The following is a 24,840-nucleotide window of genomic DNA, read 5'->3' on the forward strand; positions in this document are numbered from 1 at the left end:
AATGCAACTGTAAATCGATTTCTGTGAATAAGAACCATTGTCAAAAATCTCTCACAGGAACAACGCAGCAAATACTTGCATCCTTTTAGGAATTTCCACAAGAACGGATGCTCTAGAGCTCAATGAAACCAAAAGATTCATTTTCTTCTCTCAGGGAACTTACCATCTGGTTCCAGTGTTTTATAAGCACAGAGAAGTAAGCTAACTTGTTCTTGTCCAAGATCAAAGTACTAGATGATAAATTTGAATTCTGCTACTAAAATATTGTCTTACTTGCCATGAGTGAACCATTCATGCAAGTTGCTGTGGGGGTACAGAAAAGGTCAGAGAATTGGTACTTCCTTGAGTTTATAAAACAGGTTTATTAAATGTTTAAATGTAATAAAATTCAGTCTGAGCCTTGTTTTCTCTGTGTGCTTTTAAAAAGTTTCTATAGCTGTACTGCTGTAAATGGGCTAGTTTTGAAGTCCACTAAACATATTCACTTTTTTTCTTACAGTATACCATTCATTTTGTTAACGAAGAATTGCAACATTTCTATTTTTACATACCACGATATGAAACAAGCTCCTTATTTTGATTACATAACACAAACATATCATCTTCCAAAGTAATAAAATTAAGATATTGGTCAAAAACCTAGAAACAAAAGAAAAGGTTTACAAATCAATCTTACAATATAGCCATATTGAAAGTAAATTTAGTTTGCTCTAACCTACCAATGGAAGAAATGAAAAAAAACGCAATTACATTCAATAACTAAAAATCGTACTGTGTAACAGCCTAACTGAACAAGAATGAGGAGTAAAGAATAAGTTAAGGCAATAAAAACAAGCCGTTGGGCAATAAATATGGAGGAGGAGAGTAACATTTTGAGAAAACAAAATTTAAGCAGATACAAGAACTTAAATTGTGGTTGTGATGGGAATGGGTATCAATTTTGAAGAAAACAATTTTAACAATCATTTTCATCATATTTTCCTAAGAAAGTCACAGTAATTGTTTTACACCGACAACTTTTATAAAAAAGTGGGAAAAAGTTATGCCAGTTCTTCGGAAGTGCAGAGTAGAAGAAAAATTAAGAGAACTATTTGAAATATACTGAATTTGGTTAACCAAATTAAGGCTGAGTGAGGCGGCCTGGACCTGTAATCCCAGAGCTTTGGAAGGCTGAGGTGGGAGGACTGTTTGAGGCCTGAAGTTTGAGACCTATGCAACATAAAAAAAAAAAAAAAAAAAAAAAAAAAGCTGGGTGGGGTGGTACGAGCCCAGGAGGTGAAAGTTGCAGCAAGCAGAGATTGCACCACTGCATTCCAGCCTGGGTGAGTGAGACACTGTCTCAAAACAAAACAAGAAAGAAAACAAAAGTGGTTCCCATTATTTTATGTGAAGTTAATAAATTTTGAGCACAAAGATTAAAGGCATAAGCCTCAAAAACCAATCAGAAATATTATTAATAAATTTTGAGCACAAAGATTAAAGGCAAAAGCCTCAAAAACTAATCAGAAATATTGGTGGTCTATTTAAATCTAAGAATGAAAAATCTATCAGTACAAAAAGAATAGAAAGTATATGCATGGTTGTTTAGTCTTTTACTTGCACTAGGTAGTTGTCTGGAACTTTAATGCATATCTTGTCCAAATTCAAGAAACACAGAGCATTAACAGGATTATAACCTGAAATATATTTTACAAATTGATTTATAACTGAAGCTGAACGTGACTAAAATGTCACTATGATGTAGAATTGCTGGCCTGGCATGGATTCTTTTTCTCTTAATATGCAAAAGAGGCACTTTGGATCTCAATATGTAACACGGGCACTTTGGATCCTCTTTCCTAAGTAAAAAAAGATCTGGAAATAGTATGATGATTATAATGATTACAGATAAAACAATGTCAACATACTTTCAATACAGTTTATGACAATATAACTGTCAAATGATTTCTGAGTTGACCTAAAAAGATGATACAAATGACAGACTAAAGCAAAACTCATTCTGCTTTTTATTTCTGTCTTTCGAATTCATTAAATAATACGTTCCTTTAGTTTGGCTTGTTTTGCCTAGTTCAACTTGAAGATAATTTATATTATTAGAACTCTTTCTAAAAGTATTGAGCCTAAACATTTCTGTCGTTCTGGTCATCTGTCAAACAGATACCTATGCCAACTACAGGTTTCAGAACAGTGTTAAATTTTACATTGACAAAATGTCATCAACCAACCAAACTCTCTTACCTTGGCTACTTGTGTTACTGCACTAGCTGCTAATGCTGCATTTGCAATATCTTCCAGTTTACTTCTTGAAATAGCAGATATAAAATTTAAATAATATGATTCATATAGTTGATTTCGAAGATCCTATCAATACAATGAAAACTTCATTCTTACATGATAAAGAGGACCATGAATACATGTTTCAAATACCATAAGAGCAAAGTCATATTTAAAAGACAGGATATTTAAATGACAATCCAAAAAAGTATCCCAAGAGAAAAAAGCTTTGAAGTAGTACTGGTTATCTGGTTATCAGATGTAACTAAAATGTATCTTAATAAAGTAATAAAATTGTATTATCAACAAAATCTCATTAATTACAATACAGTACAAACTGCTTTCATACAGCCTATCTGCATTCTTCTTAAAATATCCAAATATGGCTCAATAATATAGAAAAACACTTGTTATATTTGGCAGACACGATCTTCAACTGTTTTGGATATGTGATGACACAACAAATCCTTCATTGCACATAGACAAGTTATAATTCCAATTACCAATTCTAGAAGTATTTCTTCTCAGTTGCTCAAAAGTAGTGCAATTTAAGTTATGCAAATTCTTAAATCAAATTTACTAATCTTCTTATACTTTTAGCAAATAGATATCGAAATAACTGTATTTCCTCAAATCTAAGATGTCACTGACTGTAACAGGAACCATCATTTTATGTAACACTAAGAATTAATGATGCCAATAAAATTTTGCGACATGATCAATTTTAAGATGTACCTGATTTCAGCGATGTGAAAATGTGAAAAATTGAGGGGTTGGAGCCTTTGTGAGGAAGGTGATCAGGGTAGTGGTTCAATCAAGGTCAAGAGATTATTTATGTATGAGGACTGAGAAATAAATAATATGTTCACAATACTGGGAACCATGTTTTTTCACTCTGAGAAGGGGGTTACAAATATGTAAAGAGAAAAGGGAAATGCTAGAGTGAATCCTGTGTTGCTAAGCTGAAACACCTTTGGAGGTTATCTATTAATCTGGATAGGTGAGGAGAAGAGAGGGAGAATTGTAGAAATAAATATAGATATAAAAGTGTATGTATAAATACATAATTTCCTAACTTTTTCCATTGAGAGGACCTAAGAACAGTGACACTCTAGTCACAATGAGTATACCTAATGCCTAGATCGTGATTCCTAAATACCATTCTTTACAGAAAGCAACCAGAGCTCCTGAGAAAAATGTCTGAATCCTGGGCTGAGACAGAGAAAGTAAAATCCTAGGCTATATTGGAACATATTATTGTGCCAGAAGCTAAGGAAGTGGTCAAAGAATGATGCATACATTTCAAAAGGACATATAAGTTCAGCAAGGTTGCAGGATACAAGATAAATATATAAAAATCAATTGAATTTTTATACAATTGCAATGAACAATCCTAAAAATGGAGTAAGAATTCCATTCATAATAAGCATTAAACACATGAAAGAAAAAATTTAACAGAAGCACAAAACTTATGACAAGCTAATCTTAATTTGGAAATTCAAGAAAAGCTAAAACAATCTGAAAAAAAGTACAAAGTTGGAGGACACAATTACTTAATTTCAAAACTTGCTATCAAGTGAAAGATGTCAACACTGTGTGGTACAGGCATAAGGAGGGACATAGATTTCAATGCAATAGAACCGAGAGTCCAGAAATAAAACAATATATCTATGGTCAGCTGATTTTTGACAAGGTTGCCAAGATCATCCACTAGGGAAAGAATACTCTCTTTAATAAATTATACTGGGACTACTGGATAGCCACATGCAAAATAATAAAGTTGGACACCTACATCCCACCATATATAAAAATAATGCAAAGTGGAATCAAGACCTATATGTAAGAGTTGAAACTATAAAATTCTTAGAAGAAAACACAAGAATCTGGAATGGTTTCCTAAATATGACACCAAAAGCATAAGCAACTCAAGAAAAAAAAAACAAAAAACAATAAACTGGGCTTCATCAAAATTAAAAATGTTTGTGCTTCAAAGGAAATTATCAAGAGAATGAAAAGATAATCCATAGACTGGAAGAAAATATTTACAGATCATAAACTTGTGAATGTCTAGTATCCAAAATATGAAAAGAATTCTATCAACTCAACAATAAAAAGACAACCCAATTAAAAACTAGTTGAATGATCTGAATAGATATTTCTCGAAAGACATACAAATGGACAATAAGCATGTTAAAAGATGCTTAATATCAATTATAGAAATGCAAATCAAAACTATAATGAGATGCCACTCAAACCTATTAGGATGGCTACAATAAAAATATTGGATAGTAAGTGTTCAGCAAGGATATGGAGAAATCAGAACCTTCATACACTACTGGTGGGACTATAAAATGGTGCAAGCACACTTTGGAAAACAGTCTGTTTCTAAAAAGGTAAACAGAATTATCATTTGACCATGCAATTCTATTCCTATGTGTTTATGGCCACAAGAGAATTGAAAACATGTCCACAGAGAAACCTGTACGTGAATATTTATGGCAACATTATTATTAATAGCCATAAGGTAGAAACAATCCAAATGTTCATCGAGTGGTAAATGGATGAACAAAATTTGGTACATCCACACAATGGAATATATTCAGCCACAAAAAGGAATAAGGTACCAATTCATGCTACAATATGGATGCACCTTGGAAACATGCTAAGAGAAATCAGCCATGTACAAAAGACTACATAATGAAATCCACATATGGATTTCATTCATATGTAATGGTCAGAGTAGGCAAATATACAGAAACATAAGGTAGCTTAGGGATGGAAGGGGATGGGGGAGGGTTAAGGATGTGATAAATGGTACCAGGTTTCTTTTTGAGGTAATGACAATGTTCTAAAATTGACTGTGGTGATGGTTGCAAAACTCTGTGACTATATTAAAAACCAATGAACCATATACACTTGTGCTCCTTAAATGGGTGAATTGCATGGTATGTGAATTATAATTTCAATCAAGGTGTTATTAAAAAAATGGAAGAAGAGAAGTGGTACCTCTCTCACGAATAGCATACTTGAGTTTACGCAGGGTAAAAGAGAAAGCTGGGCATCATAAAGCTACACAGGACACAAAATTTGCAAACTTCACTAACAATTTAAACAGCAATTTGATTCAACAGTCAATAACAAAGATGCTGTGACCTGTGGAAGACACTGTTACTTACCTATCCAATATCTATTTTTCTCCTTTTCCTTGCTAAAAGAATCTTGCTAGATTTTCTTTGGGGTAACAATATACTCATGTAAATATTGACTTTTGCAGCCACCCTTGTAACTGATTCTACCCAGTGAGAAATAAATAAAGGTCTTCTGGGAGTTTCTGGAAAGGCTTAGCTTTCCTGATCAAAATCAACAGTCAGGGCTGGCACAGTCCATTTCCCTCTTCTTCTTGATGTGAACATAGATTTGATGCCTACAGGAGCAGCAACAAGCAAGACAAGGAAAACCAACAAACTAAAGATGAATAATCAGTGATAGAAAGAGCCTGGGTCTTTGATTATCTTATAGTGCTTCTACACCAGCGTAGACTTCCTAATCTCACCCTTATTTTAGAAAAGGAAAATGCTTTATAAGTTAGAAAGGCAATATACCTAGGCTTTCTGTTTGTTAAAGCCAGACTCAGACTTTCCCAGTACAGTGGTTCCCCATATTTGCAGGGGTTATTTTCCAAGACTCCAGTGGACTCCTGAAACCAAATAGTACTGAACTGTATGTTTTTTCCTATACATATTTATGACAAAACTTAATTTATACTTTATAAATTGGGCACAGTAACAGATTAGCAACAATAGCTAGAAATAAAATAGAGCAATTATAAAATATATTCTGCAATGAAAGTTATATGAATGTGGTGTCTCTCAAAATACTGTAATATGTTCACTACTGTAATATATTCAGTACCTGGTTAACCGTGGATAACTGAAACTGTGGAAAGTGAAACTGTGGATATGGGAGGAATACTGTATAATACTTCTTCAGCCAAAAGTTTTAAGTCTTTCAGGCTCTTTGGAATTCAAAGATAGTCTCAAAAATCAGGGTGAGAAAGTAGACATAGGAATTTCTGATTTGTTGCCCTGGACATCTAGGAATTTTTCTTGAAAAAAAAAAAATCTGTTTCCAAATTCAGGAGTCCAGAAAATAAGAACCCATATTACCTGACACATTCTGTCAATATTTTCTTCAGTTGGCATTACAAAGTATACTGCAGGAACATCTGGAATAGGATCTCGATCAGAGTGCAAAAGCCTAGAAGACATAAGGAGCTAAAACTTATTTTTTCTTAGTCACTTATCTAAAAAGATAGTTTAAAACAATATTCCTCAAAATGGGAGTTCATTAGCTTAAGGACAGTAACCAGCGCTCTAAAAGCTCTTGTTGCAATTAATCAGTGAGTTAACTTAGCTTTCTCCCATGTCAGTGTTGATATTATTTATTAGTATTAATAAGACCCTAATTTCCTGTTAGTCCTCATTTGTCCTATTCTGCTCATACTTTTAGCACTGCCAGTGGTCAGACATTCTTTTCTACCAACATTCTCCTTGAATGAGAACTAAAACATAGTCAAAACCAATCTTATTCCCACTTTTCATAGAAATATGATGGTGGTCAGAGGGGAATGGTGAGTGTGAGGAAAGTGTGGCTCTCTGAGGGGAAAATCAGAAAGCTAGGGGATGCAATGAAAAAATTTTTAGAATCTTTAGAAGCTACAAAAAAATTTAACCAAACATGAAATCAAATATATTTTTTAAATGAAAGGTATATAAATGTCTCCTTAAAACTTAAAGACAATCTATTTTTGCCTATTTATTGTTTCATAAGAGAATGTAAGCATCTTACAGATTGAGTCATTTTACAGTTTTCTCCTTTTACAATTTAGAAACAATTTCCATGCAAATATCCCAACATCAAACCATGCTTATATGAGGAATATTCACCTCTCTCTAGTCATCCTTCTATAATCAAGGAGAGGAAAGAAGCACATGCTGCCAGTTGGTCTGTGTTTAATAACTGTTGCCACTGATATCAAGAAGGATAACGTGATGGTTGCCATAGGTTGTTGTCTTTTTTTTTACACAGCTTGTCCAACTGCCTAATGGGCTACAACCACCATTTCATATGCTGGAAACGTGTAATTACTGTTTCCTACAAATCAGCCTAAACCAGTTTGCAGAGTATAAAGTAACTGATACAGTATTCTCCAGCCAATAGAGGAGAATGGTTGGAGGCAAAGTACAAAACAGTTCACCATGGTAGCTGTGTAATATTTCCATGCTCTGGTATCAAGTAGCAAGTTAGGCACAGATTACCAGACTCTCAAACTGGTAGACTATACTATTACCCCTGAATGAAGTACTGAGTAAGGCCTCACTTCTGTTAGTTACTGTTACTAAGCCATTACAGTTCAGTAGATAAACAGCACAGAATTAGTGGTCAAGCAATGTGGCCATGGCTCTGTTATTAAGTGGTTGTACAAATGTGAGACAATCACTTAAGCCTTCTAAACTTTAGTCTTTCCATTAGTAAATAAAGGAGTTAAACACTTAGTACAGAGACAATGGCACTCAATGTTTATTAATAAACCACAATTTCCAAGGATAGCCTCAAGTTAAACTTTACTTCAGTCCATAAGAATTAACACGCTATCAAAGCAAGTATGCTTATTTCAGTCTGACATGAAAATGAAAGGAAAACTCATCAAATACCGTATTTCATGAAACCCAAGATGGTAACAATTTTAAAACATAAATTTTAAAATATATTTTATATACTACTGAGAAATAAAAATGCTGCCAGTTACGACATATCATCAGTGATAAGATAGATCCTAATTTCAGAAATATAAAAAAGGACATTTGGAATTGACAAAATATAATAGTCTATTAATTTTAACAAATGCTGATTATACAACTGAAGAATCTGAGCTGATCAAACCAGATTCTGGTAAGTTACTTACCAAAAATCTAAAACCATATTCCCAATAATACATTTCAATTCAATATATCATAAAAATTGGTTATACCATCATAAATAGAACAAAACGCAAATAGCTTAGAATACCATAAAATTGGACTCTTGCAGTATACAAAAGTATTACTATCTATCCATGAACACAGTCCTTCTCCAAATGTTTTTTTTTTTTTTTTTTTTTATAGAATCTTGCTCAGCTGCCCAGGTCAGAGTGTTGTGTCACGATCTTGGTTCACTACAACCTCTGCCTCCTGGGTTCAAGCAATTGTCCTTCCTCAGCCTCCCAAGTAGCTAGGATTACAGGCGGGTACGCCACCATACCCGGCTAATTTTTATATTTTTAGTAGAGACAGGGTTTCACCATGTTGGCCAGGCTGGTCTCGAACTCCTGAGCTCAAGTGATCCGCCCACCCCGGTCTCCGGAAGTGCTGGGATTACTGGCATGAGCCACTGAGCCTAGCCCTTCTCCAAATGTTCTACTAGGCAAGTCCATGAAGTACTGCAATTTGTTTTATTTTTATTAAACATATCAGAAGCAATATAATCACACAAACTTAACAGTTAAGACAACATAGATAGCCTCCTATGGTGATTAACAGTCATTACTTCATAGTCACTTAAATTTTTCATATTAATGATTAGATATTCCTTTTTTAAAATAAAGTATAGAGAGTCCTTGACTTACAATGGTTCAACTTAGGGTTTTTTGACTTTATGATGGTGCATATTCAGTAGAAATCATACTTTAAGCACCTATAAAAACATTCTGCTTTCAACTTTCAGCACTGTAGTCAATAAATTACATGAGATATTCTAGTTTATTTTTATTTTATTTAATTAATTAATTTATATTTTTTTGGAGACAGAGTCTTGCTCTGTTGCCCAGGCTAGAGTGCAGTGGCAGTCTCGGCTCACTGCAACCTCAGCCTCCTGGGTTCAAGTGATTCTCCTGCCTCAGCCTCCTGAGTAGTTGGGATTACAGGTGCCTGCCACCATGCCTGGCTAATTTTTTTTGTATTTTTTTTTTTAGTAAAGATGGCGTTTCACCACATGGCCAGGCTGGTTTTGAACTCCTGACCTTGTGATTCGCCCACCTTGGCCTCCCAAAGCACTGGGATTACAGGCGTGAGCCACAGTGCTCGGCCTTGACAGTTTATTATAAAGGAGGCTATGTGTTGGATCTGACTTTGCCCAACTGTAGGCTAATGTAAAGTGTTCTGAGCATGCTGAAGGTAGGAGAGGCTAAGCTATGATGTTTGTGTTAGGTTAGGTGTATTAAACGCATTTTTTTGACTTAGAAAATTTTCAACTTACGATGGGTTTATAAGTACGTAACCCCATTGTAGGTCAAGGAGAATCTGTGTATTTAAATTAAAGGAACAAATCACTTTTAGAGCTGGAAGAGACCTTAAGATTACTAGTTCTTTTCCTTTACATAGAGGGTAAACCAAGTCTGTAGGAAAAGACACAAGGGAGAAAATTTAAATTCTGAAATTATAAAGCCTCAGACCGAAGATTTTTTTAAATCCCAGAAATAAGGGGGTGAATAAAAGATGACATGGGGAAAAAATGTTCAACACTACATAAATACTGTAACCTAACACTATTTTTCTCTATAAATGTTCTTTAATAATTTGATTTCAAGGTGGCCAAAGAAATTTTTAATAATGTATTTGAAAATGAATGCCACTATTAGAAATATGTAAAAACTTACAGATGCAGAGTGATTCCCATGTCTCTTAGCTCCTTCACAGATAGCAGAGGAGAGATTATATCTTGGCCAAATCTGTCATAAATGAGTACCTATTAAAAAAACCATGTGTCATCATTAGCATTGAACAACCAATAGTGAACCTATATTAAGACAATGTTGAAGCAAATTTTATTTTAACAAATCATATATACTGAATTATTATCCTTTCCTCAATTTAATATTTTCCATCATTATTTACCCAAACGTCCATCCAGGGATTAATACATTCTTAAAGCATTACTACTCAGGCTAAAAAAATAAACAGTTAAATCAATTTCTTCTTACAAAATTCTTTTTTCTAGGTTTTAAAAAAATAGAGACTATAAAATCCTTAAGCTATAATAAACAACTTTGAACTTAAAGCCAATTCACGTTCATACCCTTATTTTTTTTCTGGTTCATATATATCTTTTCTAAAAACAGATAAGTAAAAATTAGCCACTTTGAAAACTAACATATAACGAGTTCCAGGACTACAATAAAAAAATTTAGTATTTTAAGCATCTCAGGTTAAAAAGATAGTCATCAAAAAAAATTAAGTCCCTGGCTGTGGCACAGTGGCTTATGCCTGTAATCTCAGCACTTTGGGAGGCCAAGGTGGGCGGATCATGAGGTGAAGAGATGGAGACCATCCTGGCCAACATGGTGAAACCCTTTCCCTACTAAAAAGACAAAACTTAGCTGGGCGTGGTGGCACGCACCTGTAATCCCAGCTACTCGGGAGGCTGAGGAAGCAGAATTGCTTGAACCTGGGAGGCGGAGATTGCAGTGAGCCGAGATTGTGCCACTGCACTCCAGCCTGGCGACAGAGCGACACTCCATCTCAAAAAAATAAATAAATAAATAAATAAATAATTAAGTCTCTAAAACACTTCCTCACATTCTCAAAGTATTAAAACAGATAGTTTTGAGGAGTGGTAAGATCTCCAACAAGGCTTTTTAACTCAAAATTAGCTTCACGGTTAAGGCAAATAAAAGAGATCCTCAACTGGTAATCGTTCTCCACAACTACCTCAATAATTATTTATGAAGTAAGAAATTGCTAATGAGAGAATGAAACATGTTGTTATGAAAACATGTTTTCTTGAATGCCAGAATTTCCTTTAGAGAGACTAAAAATCTTTCTGCTCCGGTTATAAAAGGTTTATGTTGCATCTTTCAAAAATCTTCCCTCTTTTAATCTCAATACATATGTATTATTAATTTTAATGATATAAAAAGTGATGGGTAGGAAAAGTATCTGACAAAAATTTGTACCCAAGAAATTCTCAAACTATTTCAACCGAAAGCTCAATATTGGTCTTAGAAACAAACAAGTATAGTTTATGCAAGAGGCAATAGGAAGATGCCCACAAAGGAACAAGAAGGAGAAAATTAGGGAATACTCTGGAGCTTAAGCTATGAAATCAATAGACAACTTTAACAACTTTTAGAGTTAACCCAAAGGACTTATAAAGACTCAAGAGAGTTTTCAAAACACCCTAAATTCTAAATATGTTGATTCGTTCTTAATTTTTAGCAAGAGAGAAATATAAAGAGACTGTTAACCAGTAAGTTTAAGCCCAATCAACTGTATTATAACATCTGAAGAAAGAGAGTCTGCATGAAGTTTAAAATGAAGAAGCCTAAAGAATGGGAATTTTTAAAGGCTCTCCATTATTTCTCAAAGGAAAAGTTTGTAGATTGCTTTCTGATTCAATTAACAGTTTCATATCTCATAAATTAATAAACTGGTATTACAGTTTACACATCATTTTCTCATGAGTTTGTTAAAATAATCCAGGCCTTCTGAATGTGACTAACCCCAAGCAAACTTACAAAATCCGAAGTCTGGACTTGAAAAGCTAAGGAACAAAATATCAACCAGGGTAAAGACCTATCAGTGACATCCTACCAAAGAGATCAACTGGACTCCCTAGATGAAAATTACTATTTTACCACCTGTCTCACTCCACAGAATGTCTGTTCAAAAGATTCATATTAAGAGATCATGTTAAATAAGGATAAAACATTCATGATAACTAATATGTGTTACTTCTTCCATATTATAATAAACTTTCTCCAATTACCACCAATAAGGGCTGAGAAAAACAGAAATCAGTTCCCATCAAGACAAACTCTTACCTTCCATACTGGTTCTCCTGTGCTGTTTTTAATATGAGGCACATTGAAATTCAACATACGCTTCAAAGCCACTGAAAATAAAAAGTTTATCAAATATTGTCATTGTTTTTTAGGATTTTATTTTTCCTCCATCATTTATTATTTACTACCCCAAAACAAAATATACTAATCAAATCTAGTAAAACTGACTAACCAAATGACTATATGTGTAGAACTAGGGGTCAGATCTTGTAAGACTATTCCATCGACAGCTAATTGGCATTTTGGGAGATTTCCCAAAATACAATAAGCATCTGTTGTTCCCAGATGAAATCGTGGGAAATGTTCAGGAAGAACTTGCAATGGCCTCAATACACTGATGCTGTTACCTGTGTACTGTCTGGTTGAAAGCATAGATTAAGATAAGTCCTTTTTTTTTTTTAAGTCTGAGTGGTCTAGTGAGAAGGATCAGTCCTTCTTTCTTTCTTTCCTTTTTTTCTTCTGAGACAGAGTTTCGCTCCTGTCGCTCAGGCTGGATTGCAATGGCGCAATCTCAGCTCACTGCAACCTCTGCCTCCTGGGTTCAAGCAGTTCTCCTGCTTCAGCCTCCTCAGCAGCTGGGATTACAGGCATGCGCTGCCAGGCCCAGCTAATTTTGTATTTTTAGTAGAGATGAGGTTTCTCCATGTTGGTCAGGCTGGTCTAGAACTCCCGACCTCAGGTGATCTGCGCACCTCGGCCTCCCAAAGTGCTGGGATTACAGGCGTGAGCCACCGTGCCCGGCCTGGATCAGTCTTTCTAAAAACAAAATTATCCATGGCATATTCAATTGGTTCATATACAAAACCTTCATACAGCAGATCTGTCTATAGTTATGTAAGAGTATATTTTACAACCAATTTATCCTGTCAGATTCACTAAAAAGTTGCTTAAAATTCTATGTCCCTTGGGAAAACAGACTTTCCCATATAGTAGGTAACTGATTAATTCCAGCTGAGCAAATATACAACATCAAAAATCACAGTTATGTCTGTTACAGTATTTTGTGTTATTTATCACTCATCTGTAACAGTGTTACAGCAAATGAAAATCCCTTAATATACTTCTTTGTGAAACTGAGATGGCCAAATATTCAAGAGAGTATACTAGTTATAATACCTTGATTTAATTTTTATAAAACTGACAACCTTAAAATCCACTTGGTTGATTGTTAAAAACATTTGCATTAGGCTTTAAGTAATACAGAATAACCTATACTCCAAAGTCCTACGAGAGAACTATATAATACTAAAATCACCTGAATATCAACTTACAGCATATTCATTCACTCACAAGAAAAACTTCTATTAAATGCTTGTTTGCTGAGGTAGGTATAATGCTGTTAAAACTGCTATCACTGAAGAGACTGGACTTCAGTGATACATTTGCATACTTATGTGTGTGTACATACTGTTGTGCTAAACCCTTATTGCCTCCAATGGGGATGATACCATGTTTGAGAGGCGTAAGAAGAGACCTGGAGCCAGGCAATGAGACATGGGGTTTTACTGGGGGCAACACACAGAGGGGAGTCCAATGACAGTGGGCTGGATAGGAGAACTGTATACTCAGTGGTGATGCGCTGGGCAGGAGAACCATAACTGCACACAAAAAGTGGTTTATATAGCAAAAATTGGTTTATACAGCATTTTCACTTAACATTTCCCTAACAACTTCCACCTGGCAACCTTCATCAACCCAAAACTCGGGGCCTTGATCCACTGCATGGCCTATGTTTCACCGGATGGGCTGGGGGCTCAGATGTTTCTCACAGACAAGCAATGTATCTCCAGGTGGGCCATTTTCTGATTTCCTAGCTTGGAACATATATCCAGGTGTGTCTGCAACACAGGGTCATTCTCAGGGCATGCTTAAGTTATTGCTATCAGGTGTATTTACTATACACTTACAGACATAATTTTTGGTAAAACGTTACTACCTCATGTCCGGCCAATAATACACATTACCAATAATTAATACCTACTTCAGAGGCCCACAGGTGTTATATTAAATAAAATGTATTTTATTTAATGTATTATAATAATATATTAAATATATTTAATACAATGTAAACAAAAAAACAGCTTAACACTTAAAACTGAAATAACACAGTAGGCATGGAAGAGGTTCCAGGATTAACTCTCCCACTGCGCACTTGCAGAGCTCTTCCTCCACCTCCAGGCAATAAAGACACCATCACCCTGGCACTCACGCCCACGAGGGAGGAAACCCTGTTTCTTGGAACAGCTGTTCACACTCTTGAAGCCTAGTAACTTGGAAGAACGAAAGCCTGGACTGCCATGCAAGCCTCAGGTGTTTAGTATGCTGCAGTTAGGCCTTAGCTAACTGAAAGAGGCCAGTAGCAGCAAATAAGATAATCCTACACTTGCCTTCTCAGCCCAATCTGAGATTTTCTCCAACTTTGAGCCTTGGCTAACTTATTAAAACGTATTTGGATACAGTGGATTTGTTAATGGAGTACACGGCCTGTGTTCAGAGTTTACAAGAACGTAATTTTACTTTTATCAGAGTTTACCCAAGGCTTAAACCACGACTGAAATGACAAACCATTTTCCTTACTGGCTCTAAACATACTACATGTTGAGCATCCCAACTCTTAATACCTGAAATCTGAAATGCTCCAAAAATCAAAATGTTTTAAGCTGGTGCTCAGATTTTCAAATTTGGGATGCTCAACCAGTAATATTGCAAATATTCCAAAATCCAAAACACTCCTGGTCCGGAGCATTTTGGATAAGGGATACTCAACCTGTATCCACATTCCTAGACTCGGTTAATGTCGTTTCACGTTTACCTGGAATGTTTTCTTCACACATGCACTGAACAAATACTGTCAACTATACTTACTATTCATTCATTCAACATGTTTAATGAGTGCTCACCACAGGCACTGTAGTCATTGGGGACCTAGCAACTGAAGAAAACAGTGAATAAAATCACCTGTCCTCAAGTAGCTTTCATTCTAATTGGGGGATAGGGAAAATAAAAAAAAAAAATAAGTAAAACACATGGAATGTAGATCATGGTAAGTGCTATGAAGAAAGGTAAGATTGGGAAAGGGGAAGATGGAGTTGGAGTGTAATTTTAAACAGAGTAATTGGGGAAGGCCTCCTGAGAAGGTAACATTTGAGTAAAGACCTAAAGGAAGTGAGGGAGTGAGCCATGGAGATTCTCTCTGAAACAGTATTCCACAAAGAAGAAACAAATACAAAGGCTCAAAGGTGGGAGCATTCCTGGTGGGTTAAAGGAGAGGGAAGAGAAATAGGGAGTGAGGTCCAAAAGCTACATGGGAACCAGATCGTATAAGGCCTTGTAGAACACTGTAAGATCACTTTGGCTTTTATCATGGTTGAAATGGGAAGAAGCTGGAAGATTTTGAGCAAACAAATGGCATGATCAGTTTGGGTACTGTGTGAAAAATAATGAAGGAGAACAGGATTGTAAAAGCAAGGAGACCAAATAGGTTATTGCAGAAATTCATGGTGGATAGGATCTGGAAATAGCAAAGACAACAGTCAGATCCTGGATGTATTTTCCGAGTAGAACTGACAAGATTTACTGAAAGATCTTACATGAGACATGAAAGAGACAAGTCAAGAAAACTTCAAGGTTTTTGACCTGCAACTAAAAGGATGGAACTGTCATCAACTGATACGGAGCAGAATGAGTTCAGATGGGAAGGCCAGACTAGGGATATAAACCTGGGAATCATCAACATAGAGATAATACTGAAAGCTAAGTTGCTAGATGCTAACACTAATGGGACCCTGCAACGTTGAGAAGCAGGGAAGATATGCAAGAACCTGTAACAAAGACGCATTCAATGAAGAACAACAGTAACACAAAGCAGGAGGCAACTGATTCTACCTGTTGAACTGAAGGTATGGATAGAGAGGACAGTAAACCTGGAAGAAAGGTGATAGCTTGTGAGCTTGTGGGATGACATTCAAATGATCAAAAAAGATTTTTCAGGCAGGCAAAGCAAGAAACAGGCATGTTAGTTTACCTCTATCTTACTTTCTTCACCTGTAAAATGGAGATAATAATACATAATCACCTAAAGCAATGCCTAACCATAGTAAATGCTCAATAAATGCCAACAATTATCTCATCCGCCCAAATATTCTAGTATCTAGAATATTTGAGGATTGTATCTAGTATCTAGAATATTTGAGGATTGTGAGTTATTTCCCAAAACATTCTCAAAAGGCATGAGGGAAATAGCTAATTCTGTATTACAATATATACACAAGGATTTACCTTCCTCTGAAAATAAGGCAGAATTCAATGACAGTAAAAACGTGATAAAAAATAGATCTAGCACAATCTATCTAGTAATTCTGTAAAATTTCAACTATGTTTATTTCTGCAGAAATACAAAAGATTAGATTTTAATGATCTGCAAAATTTCTGCATACAAGTTTACTGCCATGCAAATTTATTTTTCAAAAAGCTCTCTTGTATTGGTACAGTTTCACTGACACGTTATTTTAATATGTAGTATAGTCATCAGAAACACAGTATTAAAACAAATGAAGCTTCTGTTTGCTTAAACAGATACAATGAATGGCAGGTATGCCCCAAATCTTATTTGAACTTCCCTATATTTGATTATGCCTGACTTCACCTGATAGGTTACACTAAACTATTTACTGGGAAAAGCAGAACACAACTCAGTATCTTTTGTGTGTCATTACTAGATTGAAGTCTAACATTTTTCTTTAATTTCTTTAAATGCCAAAGAAAGGAATCAGGTACAGCCCAAATTCCTTCTGTAGGTCATATGAATTATAAATTCATTTTCCTATTCATATTTATATCCAACAGGGCATAATTTCAGCAAACAGAATTCCAAGTATGCACATTCTTGATGCCTTATTTCTATTAGCTCCTCAGAATAAATGGCTTGAAAACTTTTAAGACAACTAGTTAAACCTTTAGTTTGTAGTTAACAGGTATAAACCAAGTTGTCATAAGTTTTCAAATAAGGCAAAACTAATTTCTAAGAGGGAAAAAAACCCAAAACTCAAGAATATGTAGCTTCTTACATTTCTCTGCATAAATACAAGCTATAGAAACATGCTCTATTGAAGATAAAATATTTTAAAACAATAATCTGTCAAACAATTAAAATGAGAAAGCTATTAATTCAATTCTTCAATGCCTTCCAGTAAGCTGAAGGAGAAAATCTTTATCACCAGGTATTTTTCTGCAGGTACCCTCAAAAGGCTGGTCCGAAGTAGAGAAGTGGCGCAAAGCAGGCCGCTGTGAAAATACCTAAATTCTGTAATTGTGGTGGAAGTGCCAGAGAATGGGAGTTTTCTCAAAAATCAAAACCAGAACTGAACCACGCACAGAAACAAACTCGGAGACCTCATAGGTGGCAACATAGATAAGAAGCTATCTGCTGCCAGATCTTGTTGTGATGGCCTTCTGAGGCCCACTAGGAAGGAGACCAGAGCAAGGCCGCAGCAATCCGCCCACCGCTAAAGCTCCTTCTCCTGCACCACAGGAGGAACCGAGTCAAGCTAATGGCATCTTCTCCCCCAAAAACTCAAAGGGGAGGGGCTCTTGATGTTCTAGGGACTGGATTAAACTCCTGGAGATCGCTCTCTGAGCTGCACGCACCACGACAGAGTGAGGGCGACAAGCAAAGGAGAAGAATGTCGTCGGGGCAGTCACGAAGCTTCAAGGAGAAGAGAATAAGTCAGTACCTGTCTGCCTTTCCCGAATACTTGCTGCTGCTGCTGCTGTCGCTGCCGCCGCCGACGCCATCTTGGCTCCCACGAGCCACTGCCCGGCTGGCGAGCAGAGCGGGGGATGACGTGGCTGCCCTTACCGCCCCGGAAGCAAAGCCCGGAAGGGCGGGGCCAAAGGGCGTGCCTGAGGGGCGGACTCCTCCTCCTCCAGGAAGACCTCCACTCGGTAGAACTGGGAGAGCCGGTACAGGTTAACTCAGTGGCCCGTAATGTTAGCCGAATACTACGAGTTTTTATCCTATCTTATCAAGCCACACTCTCTCAAATGGTAGCAACATTAAATTGAACTCTTAGGGTAGGAGCGTGTAGTGCTAAGAACCTAATTACTGAACTGTTGGCTTGGTGGCTTACAGAGCACTGACGGGGTGATAATACTCTAGGAGTATAAGCACCACAGGATTGAAGTAAATGAAGCTCCTGAAACACAGGCAACATTTTAACGTTAGCTCTAGTTTCTCAGTGCAGCAGGAGTCTTCCCTTTGCTCCTTTTTCCAGAGAAACAGAAAGCATTGGAGCTTTAATCTGGCATATTTCTCAGTCGCATCTCTTAAAAAAAAAAAACTGTTTTTTTTTTTGTAACAGTTTGTAGTGACGTCACTGTTTGTAGTGACGTTCTGCCGGCATGGACAGGAGATCCAGGGAGGTAAAAAATGAGAAATTAGCATCTCCCTCCCTTTCCTTGTAGTAATTGCAAAATCACATAGCCGTGGGAAGTTGCCCAGGCTCAAGTGCGCAATCAGGGCTCACTGCAGCCTCAAATTCCGACTGTCAAACGATCCTCCTGCTTCAGCCTCCCAAGTACCAAGGGACTACAGCGGCACACCATCAGGACAGGCTGATGTGCTGGTTTTTTGTTGTTGTTTTTGAGATAGTATCTCACTCTGTCGCTCAGGCTGGAGTGCAGTGGCAGAGTCTCAGCTCACTGTAGCCTCGACCTCCTGGACTTAAGCAATCCTCCCAAACTATCCTTCCACCTCAGCCAACCCAGTAGTTGGGACTACAGACAGGGGCCACCACACCCAGCTAAATTTATTTATTTTTTTGTAGAGACGGGGATTCATCATGTTGGCCAGGCTGGTCTTGTGCTGGCTGTTTAATGTACACTTGAAGCCATGTGACCACAAAATTTATGGGATTTCTAACTTAATCTATAGATTTTACTGTATGACAAAAATAGATACACAATGACAGCTCATTTCCCCAGAGTTCATTGATGACACTTCATTATGAAGCTGCACCAAATTCTGAAATGAAATCAGACTCTGTGCCTCAAAAACTTAACTTTCAAAATTATATAAATGAAGTTAGCCTAACGATTATGTAAGATTGTTTTATAGTGTGAAACATTGGCTTTTTTCATTAATAAAAACTTTATTTTTGTGACATTTAAAATAGGTTATCTTATTTTTAATGCTATTAGGAAACATCCTAGCATTCAACCTACAATCTTTACCTTTTAAGAATTACATAATCTCTGCCGGGTGTGGTGGCTCACGCCTGTAATCCCAGCACTTTGGGAGGTGGAGGTGGGAAGATCACCTGAGGTCAGGAGTCCGAAATCAGCTTGGTCAACATGGTGAAACCCGGTGTCTACTAAAAATACAAAATTAGCCGGGCGTGGTGGTGGGCACCTTTAATCCCAGCTACTGGGGAGGCTGAGGCAGGGAGAACTGTTTGAACCTGGGAGGCGGAGGATGCAGTGAGCCGAGATGGCGCCACTGCACTCTAGCCTGGGTGAGTGAGATTCTGTCTAAAAAAAAAAAAAAAAAAAAAAAAAAAAATTATGTAATCTTTTTTATGGCTAATTGGCATATTCATTAAGAAATTAACTGAATACGTGTGTTTCTTCAGTACTATTACTAATATTTTGAAGGAATCTTTAATGATCTGGGTGTGTTCCAACTAAACAGAAACTATTTCTGCCCTATGGGAAAGTTCTACTGCATTCTACAGTCTCTATGAAATATAAAATATCTGAGAGCCCCATTTTGCTCATTTGGGTCCTTCCACTTTCAAATGCAAATCCATCATCAAGCCACTTCAGTTCCATCACAGATTCCCGCCCAAGACTATGAGTCGTGTTAAAATCACTAAGACAAATTTAAAATTGATGTACACTGCATACATATGAAATGATAAAAACTCCTGACCGAGTGCACAGAGTGTGGGCAATACATTTATAGAAAAATACACCCCACAGAAGAACAGCAACCATAGACAAACAGCCCTTGTAAGGCTGAGACTGAATAAGGTATTTGTTTTATTACAATCAGAAAGACTGAAAATAATCTATGGCTACAGATTGTTCATTAACCTAATTTACTATAGCCATTTATCTGAATCCAGATTTTTGGCTTAAATAATTTATTCTAGAAAGCTATTTTACGTTAGAGGATACATAGTTTTAACACAGATTTCCTCATTTCTATAGGTTCCTCGGAGTCAGACAATAACTGCTTGCTTATAGGATCTCCTAAATGTGGAGAGTAAAGGAATCTTGTATCTTTCAGTTTTGTCAGTCTTAATCTTGTTAAATCCCAATAAATTACTTAGTTTATATAGGCAGTTTATCTTTAATGGCATAAACACATTTATTTATTTATAAAACTTTGTTATAAATGTCACGCTTTTTGGTTAATCTGACAGTCTTTAAAAAGGGTATAAATAGGCTGACATATAAATTATTGCCTAGCATAATACTTGGCATAGTGTAGGTACTGGGATATGTTTAGGAATTAGAAAAGATAATGGTCAAAATTAGAACTTGAAAACTGAGTCTCTTCAAGACAATCCAAATTTCCCTAAACCACAGATAATATACATTCAAGTAATTCATCATTAAATGTGTTATGTTTTGTATTGCATTACTTGAAGCATGAAACTTTGTATTGCATTACTTGAACCATAAAAACTAGTTTAATAGCTTATTTTAAAAGTAACAATGCAGTACATGATAATCACTATATAAAAGAATTACATGTTTATAATGTAATGATTTTGTTCTGATCATTTTCTTATAATGACTGAATGCTAAAGGCACAGTCACTGAAAAAACTTACCTAATATACTCCCCTTGACTTAGTATTTAGTACTGAATACAGAAGTTCCAATAGCTTCCATATAATTAGGGGAAAAATTTACAAATGCATAAAATAGAAACCGAGGTGAATTCTCATGCTGGGTAATCAAATAAAGGCTTTTTACTTAACCCAAACAAAAAAAAATCACTTCCTCAAATTATAGAAACTAAATATTACAAAGTAGAAAAGTATAAGTTTCTGGTGAGATATTTTAAAGAATATCTTGACTAGTAGAGAACTGTATAAAAGGTATTAAAATAAAGTTTCCATATTGGAAACTGTTTAAAAACAATGAATATCAAACTAACCAAAACCATTAACAATAGATGCATTATAGATCAATTTATAGTTTTCCTCAACATTGAGAGCAAGAGAAAACAGCCTTAAAATATACAATGTTTAGGCAATTGCAATATTTAAGAAATATATACACACATTTATAAAGATTTATAGCATAATTCTTTTTTAAAATCTAAAATAAGAATTATGCACTGGTTATAAAATGAATAAGAAAAGAACAATTACAATACCAACCATTTGACAAAATGACACTGCAGAAAATAAATAACCTACAGGTTTCTCTGATATTCCTTGACCATACAGATTAATCTAAAAATCCTAATAATGGAACATCCTTCAAACCAGAAAACATTTTGCAAAATAAATATTTATGCTTCACTTGAAAACATGAATATCCTAAATTATTTACACCATCTTATCACTAAGGCCCTGTCTATATATAAAGTAAGTCAAATGAAGAATTGAAGTACTGTTTTTAATTGTAGCTAACCCAAGTACACTGCCTCTTCACTTGCCACCCCCACCCTAACAAAGTATGTGTGTGTGACTTACCAGCTTTAATTTCTACCCTAGGGGAAATTAATTAAAACTACAAAAAAGAAAATAGCTTTAACTAGGTTTTTTTGGTTTGTATTGGTTTTTAACTGTTATAAAAACAAGGTGGATAAAGAAACAAAGTATCTTTTTATCAACATATTTGGAATAAAAATTGTATGGCGAGTTTGGGGTTTATATTAGCTATTCAAACTCTTTGATAATTGATCTTTCAATTACTATTGATAAGACAAAAGAATTCAACCAAAGACAAAGAAATGCCTTGTTTAATGTTATTAAATATTTCAAGTTAAACTAATTTGCTAGGTATGTTAGTGTATAGATTGAAAAAGACATGAGGGAACAAAGAAAAGTACACTAGAATTATGTTTTAGTTGTCCTTTGGTATTAAGAGATACATTATCTCTTTCAAATCTATTCTGTTACTTTTCTTAAAAAATATCAATAATTTAATGATATTTCTTAAGAAAGGTGAGAATATGACAACAGCTGACACATGCTTTGTGTATTAAGAAAAATATGGTTAAAACATTTTACTTCCCATAGTGATTTACCTATCATAATGATTTACTTTCATGGAAAACTCAACCATTACATCATTTAAATTTGATAATAGATTAAGGACATCAGACTTTGTTTTCCAATTTTTTCTTTTGTGGGAGTATAAATATGGGGACATGACTATGGGACTATATATTTTCACATTGTTAGCACATTGTTAGTACAGTTACTTTTAGGTATTGTCTTTTAGTAGCATTATTAAAGTTAAAAAATAAAGGAAAAGAAGGAAAGCATTTATAGAAGGATACACAGAAACACAGTACTTATCTCTGAGTGGTGACATTAGAATGGGTTTTTCATTCTATCCCTTTTACTTTATTTATGCATTGCTTATATAACATATATCATTCAGGAGCAATGAAGATAACTGTGTAATGCTATGGTGCCAACTTACCTTAGCATACAACCATCTTGATAATAAATAACAGTCAAATGGTCAAACCTACCAATTCACGGAGATCATTTAAATACCCAAAATGATTATGGATCAGATATACAGAATACCAAACACAGGATACAGAAAACAACAACAACAACAATTTCCCATGATTAAAGCCAAGGCTTTAAAGAAGACACACTTTCTTAGGTATTTTCAACTAACTGTTATCCACCTCAAAAGTGTTTAAGCTCGTGGAATGTCCATCGATTCCAGAAAATTTGTGCAATTCTGCCTTTTGTTTTTTTTTGAGATGGAGTCTTGCTATATTGCCCAGGTTGACTGAGCATCTCGATTCTCCCACCTCAGCCTCCCTTATAACTGGGATTACAGGCACATGTGCCCACCTTAATTCTGCTTTTTATATAATACTTCCAACTAGGCATAATCTAACTGCAGTGTGGGTCATCTTAATATAAATCAGTAATCTAAAAACATTTTAAACAACTAATTCGGTGACATCCTAGAAAAGCATGCATAGTAACACAAACCCCAGAATATAAGCCTCTGATTTATATAACAAAATTTAACCAATTAGCTTTTCTATTTAATGCTTTAAAATAAAACGAGGAATAATTTGAAAATTGAATAAACCTAGAAAAATTGTGGCATTCTATATGTAATCTTAATTTACAAAAAATGTGAGTAAAACAGTTTTTACTTTTATATACCATGCTACCATACCTAAATAAAATCCTTACAACCATTTTAAGAATATTTATATTGAGGTTTATAAAGTATGTATATCAAGAAAATGAGAAACTATCACCTATTTTGACTAGTATGCTTTAACAAAAAAAAATTTTTTTAGCCTAAGTGGCCATAATACTCCTTTATATTAATATCATAAATTTTATTAGGCCAAGAAACTAACTAGTTTGTTCAAAGTGATGATGAAAAGGTTAGTGAAACAAAAGAGAGTAATCAATAGCAGCTTTTAAAGAAGCTTCTCTTCGTTCAAGGAAACATTTTAATGTCCAATGTAATGAGAACTTTCTTCCTTTTCTAGTTTTAGAGTGTTTCTTATGGTGAAGTCCATATTTTCTTGAAACTCTTTATATGTATTGGTGACTGGAATTGCTAAACAGTTATTACACTTGTTTCCAACAGGAAAATCCACATGCAAACACTCAATTGAAGGAGTGGGTTTAAATCCAGCTGGAGGAATGGAACTGCAACCAGTTGCGAAAATAAGAATGTCTTCCATTGTTGTTGTAGATTTACCATCTGAAAAAATTTACCAATAAAAGAGAAAAAGAAACAAAAGTAAATCCATGTTATATATTGCTATCATCATAGATTCTTCTCCAAACAGACTTGGAATACTGAAAGGCATAGACTCCCACATTTGTTTTGGGCAAACTAAATCACAAAGTCAGATATAGTAACAGGTAAAGAGTACATAAATGAATCTCAAAGTAGAAGGACTAACACAATAATTTAGTACAACTACTTATTGTATATTTGACCACTTCTAGGTCATCACTATTTGATACAATAGTTCAACAAATACAGACAGAAAAACTAAACGGTAAAAAACCAAATATCTAGCTAAACAAAGTTTCAACTATAAGTTAAATTCTTCTCCACTCTATTAGGCAGAATGATTTTACACTGCTAATGCTCAATGATAAATATCATTGTTACAGCCCTAACCAGTGGAAGAAGAATAATTTAGTTTAACTTCAAGTTAAAAATGATGAAATAGATTATTAGGATTAAGACTGTTCTATGCTGTGACAATAATATTTTCTAGAAAGAATGCCTTTCATCTCAACTTATCTAGAGAAAAAAATTACAAAATATAAATTTACTCTGTAAACTTTTCTCATCATTTTTAACTCGGTCATATAAACTTGCTTTGAAATAACTTTCTTTTGTAAATACGCAGTAGCATCTTAATATTAATACCAAAAGGCAAAACATACACACATAAAACCCCCAACAAATATGCTGAAATATTCTGAGATCGTTAAAAGT

General features: G+C 35.1%; 2 protein-coding genes across 4 annotated transcripts in view; both read right to left on the reverse strand.

Moving 5' to 3' along the window:
• The window catches only part of SCFD1 (sec1 family domain containing 1), a 103,729-nt gene extending 85,566 nt beyond the window's left edge, over window positions 1-18,163 (reverse strand). The window contains exons 1-6 of one of the 3 annotated variants that reach the window (XM_026455070.1): window positions 17,884-18,163; window positions 12,131-12,201; window positions 9,968-10,056; window positions 6,441-6,531; window positions 2,239-2,361; window positions 552-639 (exon numbers count right to left, since the gene is read on the reverse strand). In XM_026455070.1, the coding sequence (XP_026310855.1) occupies window positions 552-639; window positions 2,239-2,361; window positions 6,441-6,531; window positions 9,968-10,056; window positions 12,131-12,201; window positions 17,884-17,944 (523 nt within the window). In that variant the 5' untranslated portion in view covers window positions 17,945-18,163. Of the gene's footprint in view, window positions 1-551; window positions 640-2,238; window positions 2,362-6,440; window positions 6,549-9,967; window positions 10,057-12,130; window positions 12,202-17,883 lie in introns of all 3 variants that reach the window. The other 2 variants (XM_026455071.1, XM_026455072.1) reach the window with 2 other exon arrangements.
• A 2,112-nt stretch (window positions 18,164-20,275) lies between these two features.
• G2E3 (G2/M-phase specific E3 ubiquitin protein ligase) overlaps window positions 20,276-24,840 on the reverse strand; it is a 60,698-nt gene continuing 56,133 nt past the window's right edge. The window contains exon 15 of the mRNA XM_023227428.2: window positions 20,276-24,087. Coding sequence (XP_023083196.1) covers window positions 23,831-24,087 — 257 coding nt within the window. The 3' untranslated portion in view covers window positions 20,276-23,830. The remainder of the gene's footprint in view (window positions 24,088-24,840) is intronic.

This window comes from Piliocolobus tephrosceles, chromosome 6, assembly GCF_002776525.5.
Source record: "Piliocolobus tephrosceles isolate RC106 chromosome 6, ASM277652v3, whole genome shotgun sequence".
Taxonomy (NCBI): Eukaryota; Metazoa; Chordata; class Mammalia; order Primates; family Cercopithecidae; genus Piliocolobus; species Piliocolobus tephrosceles.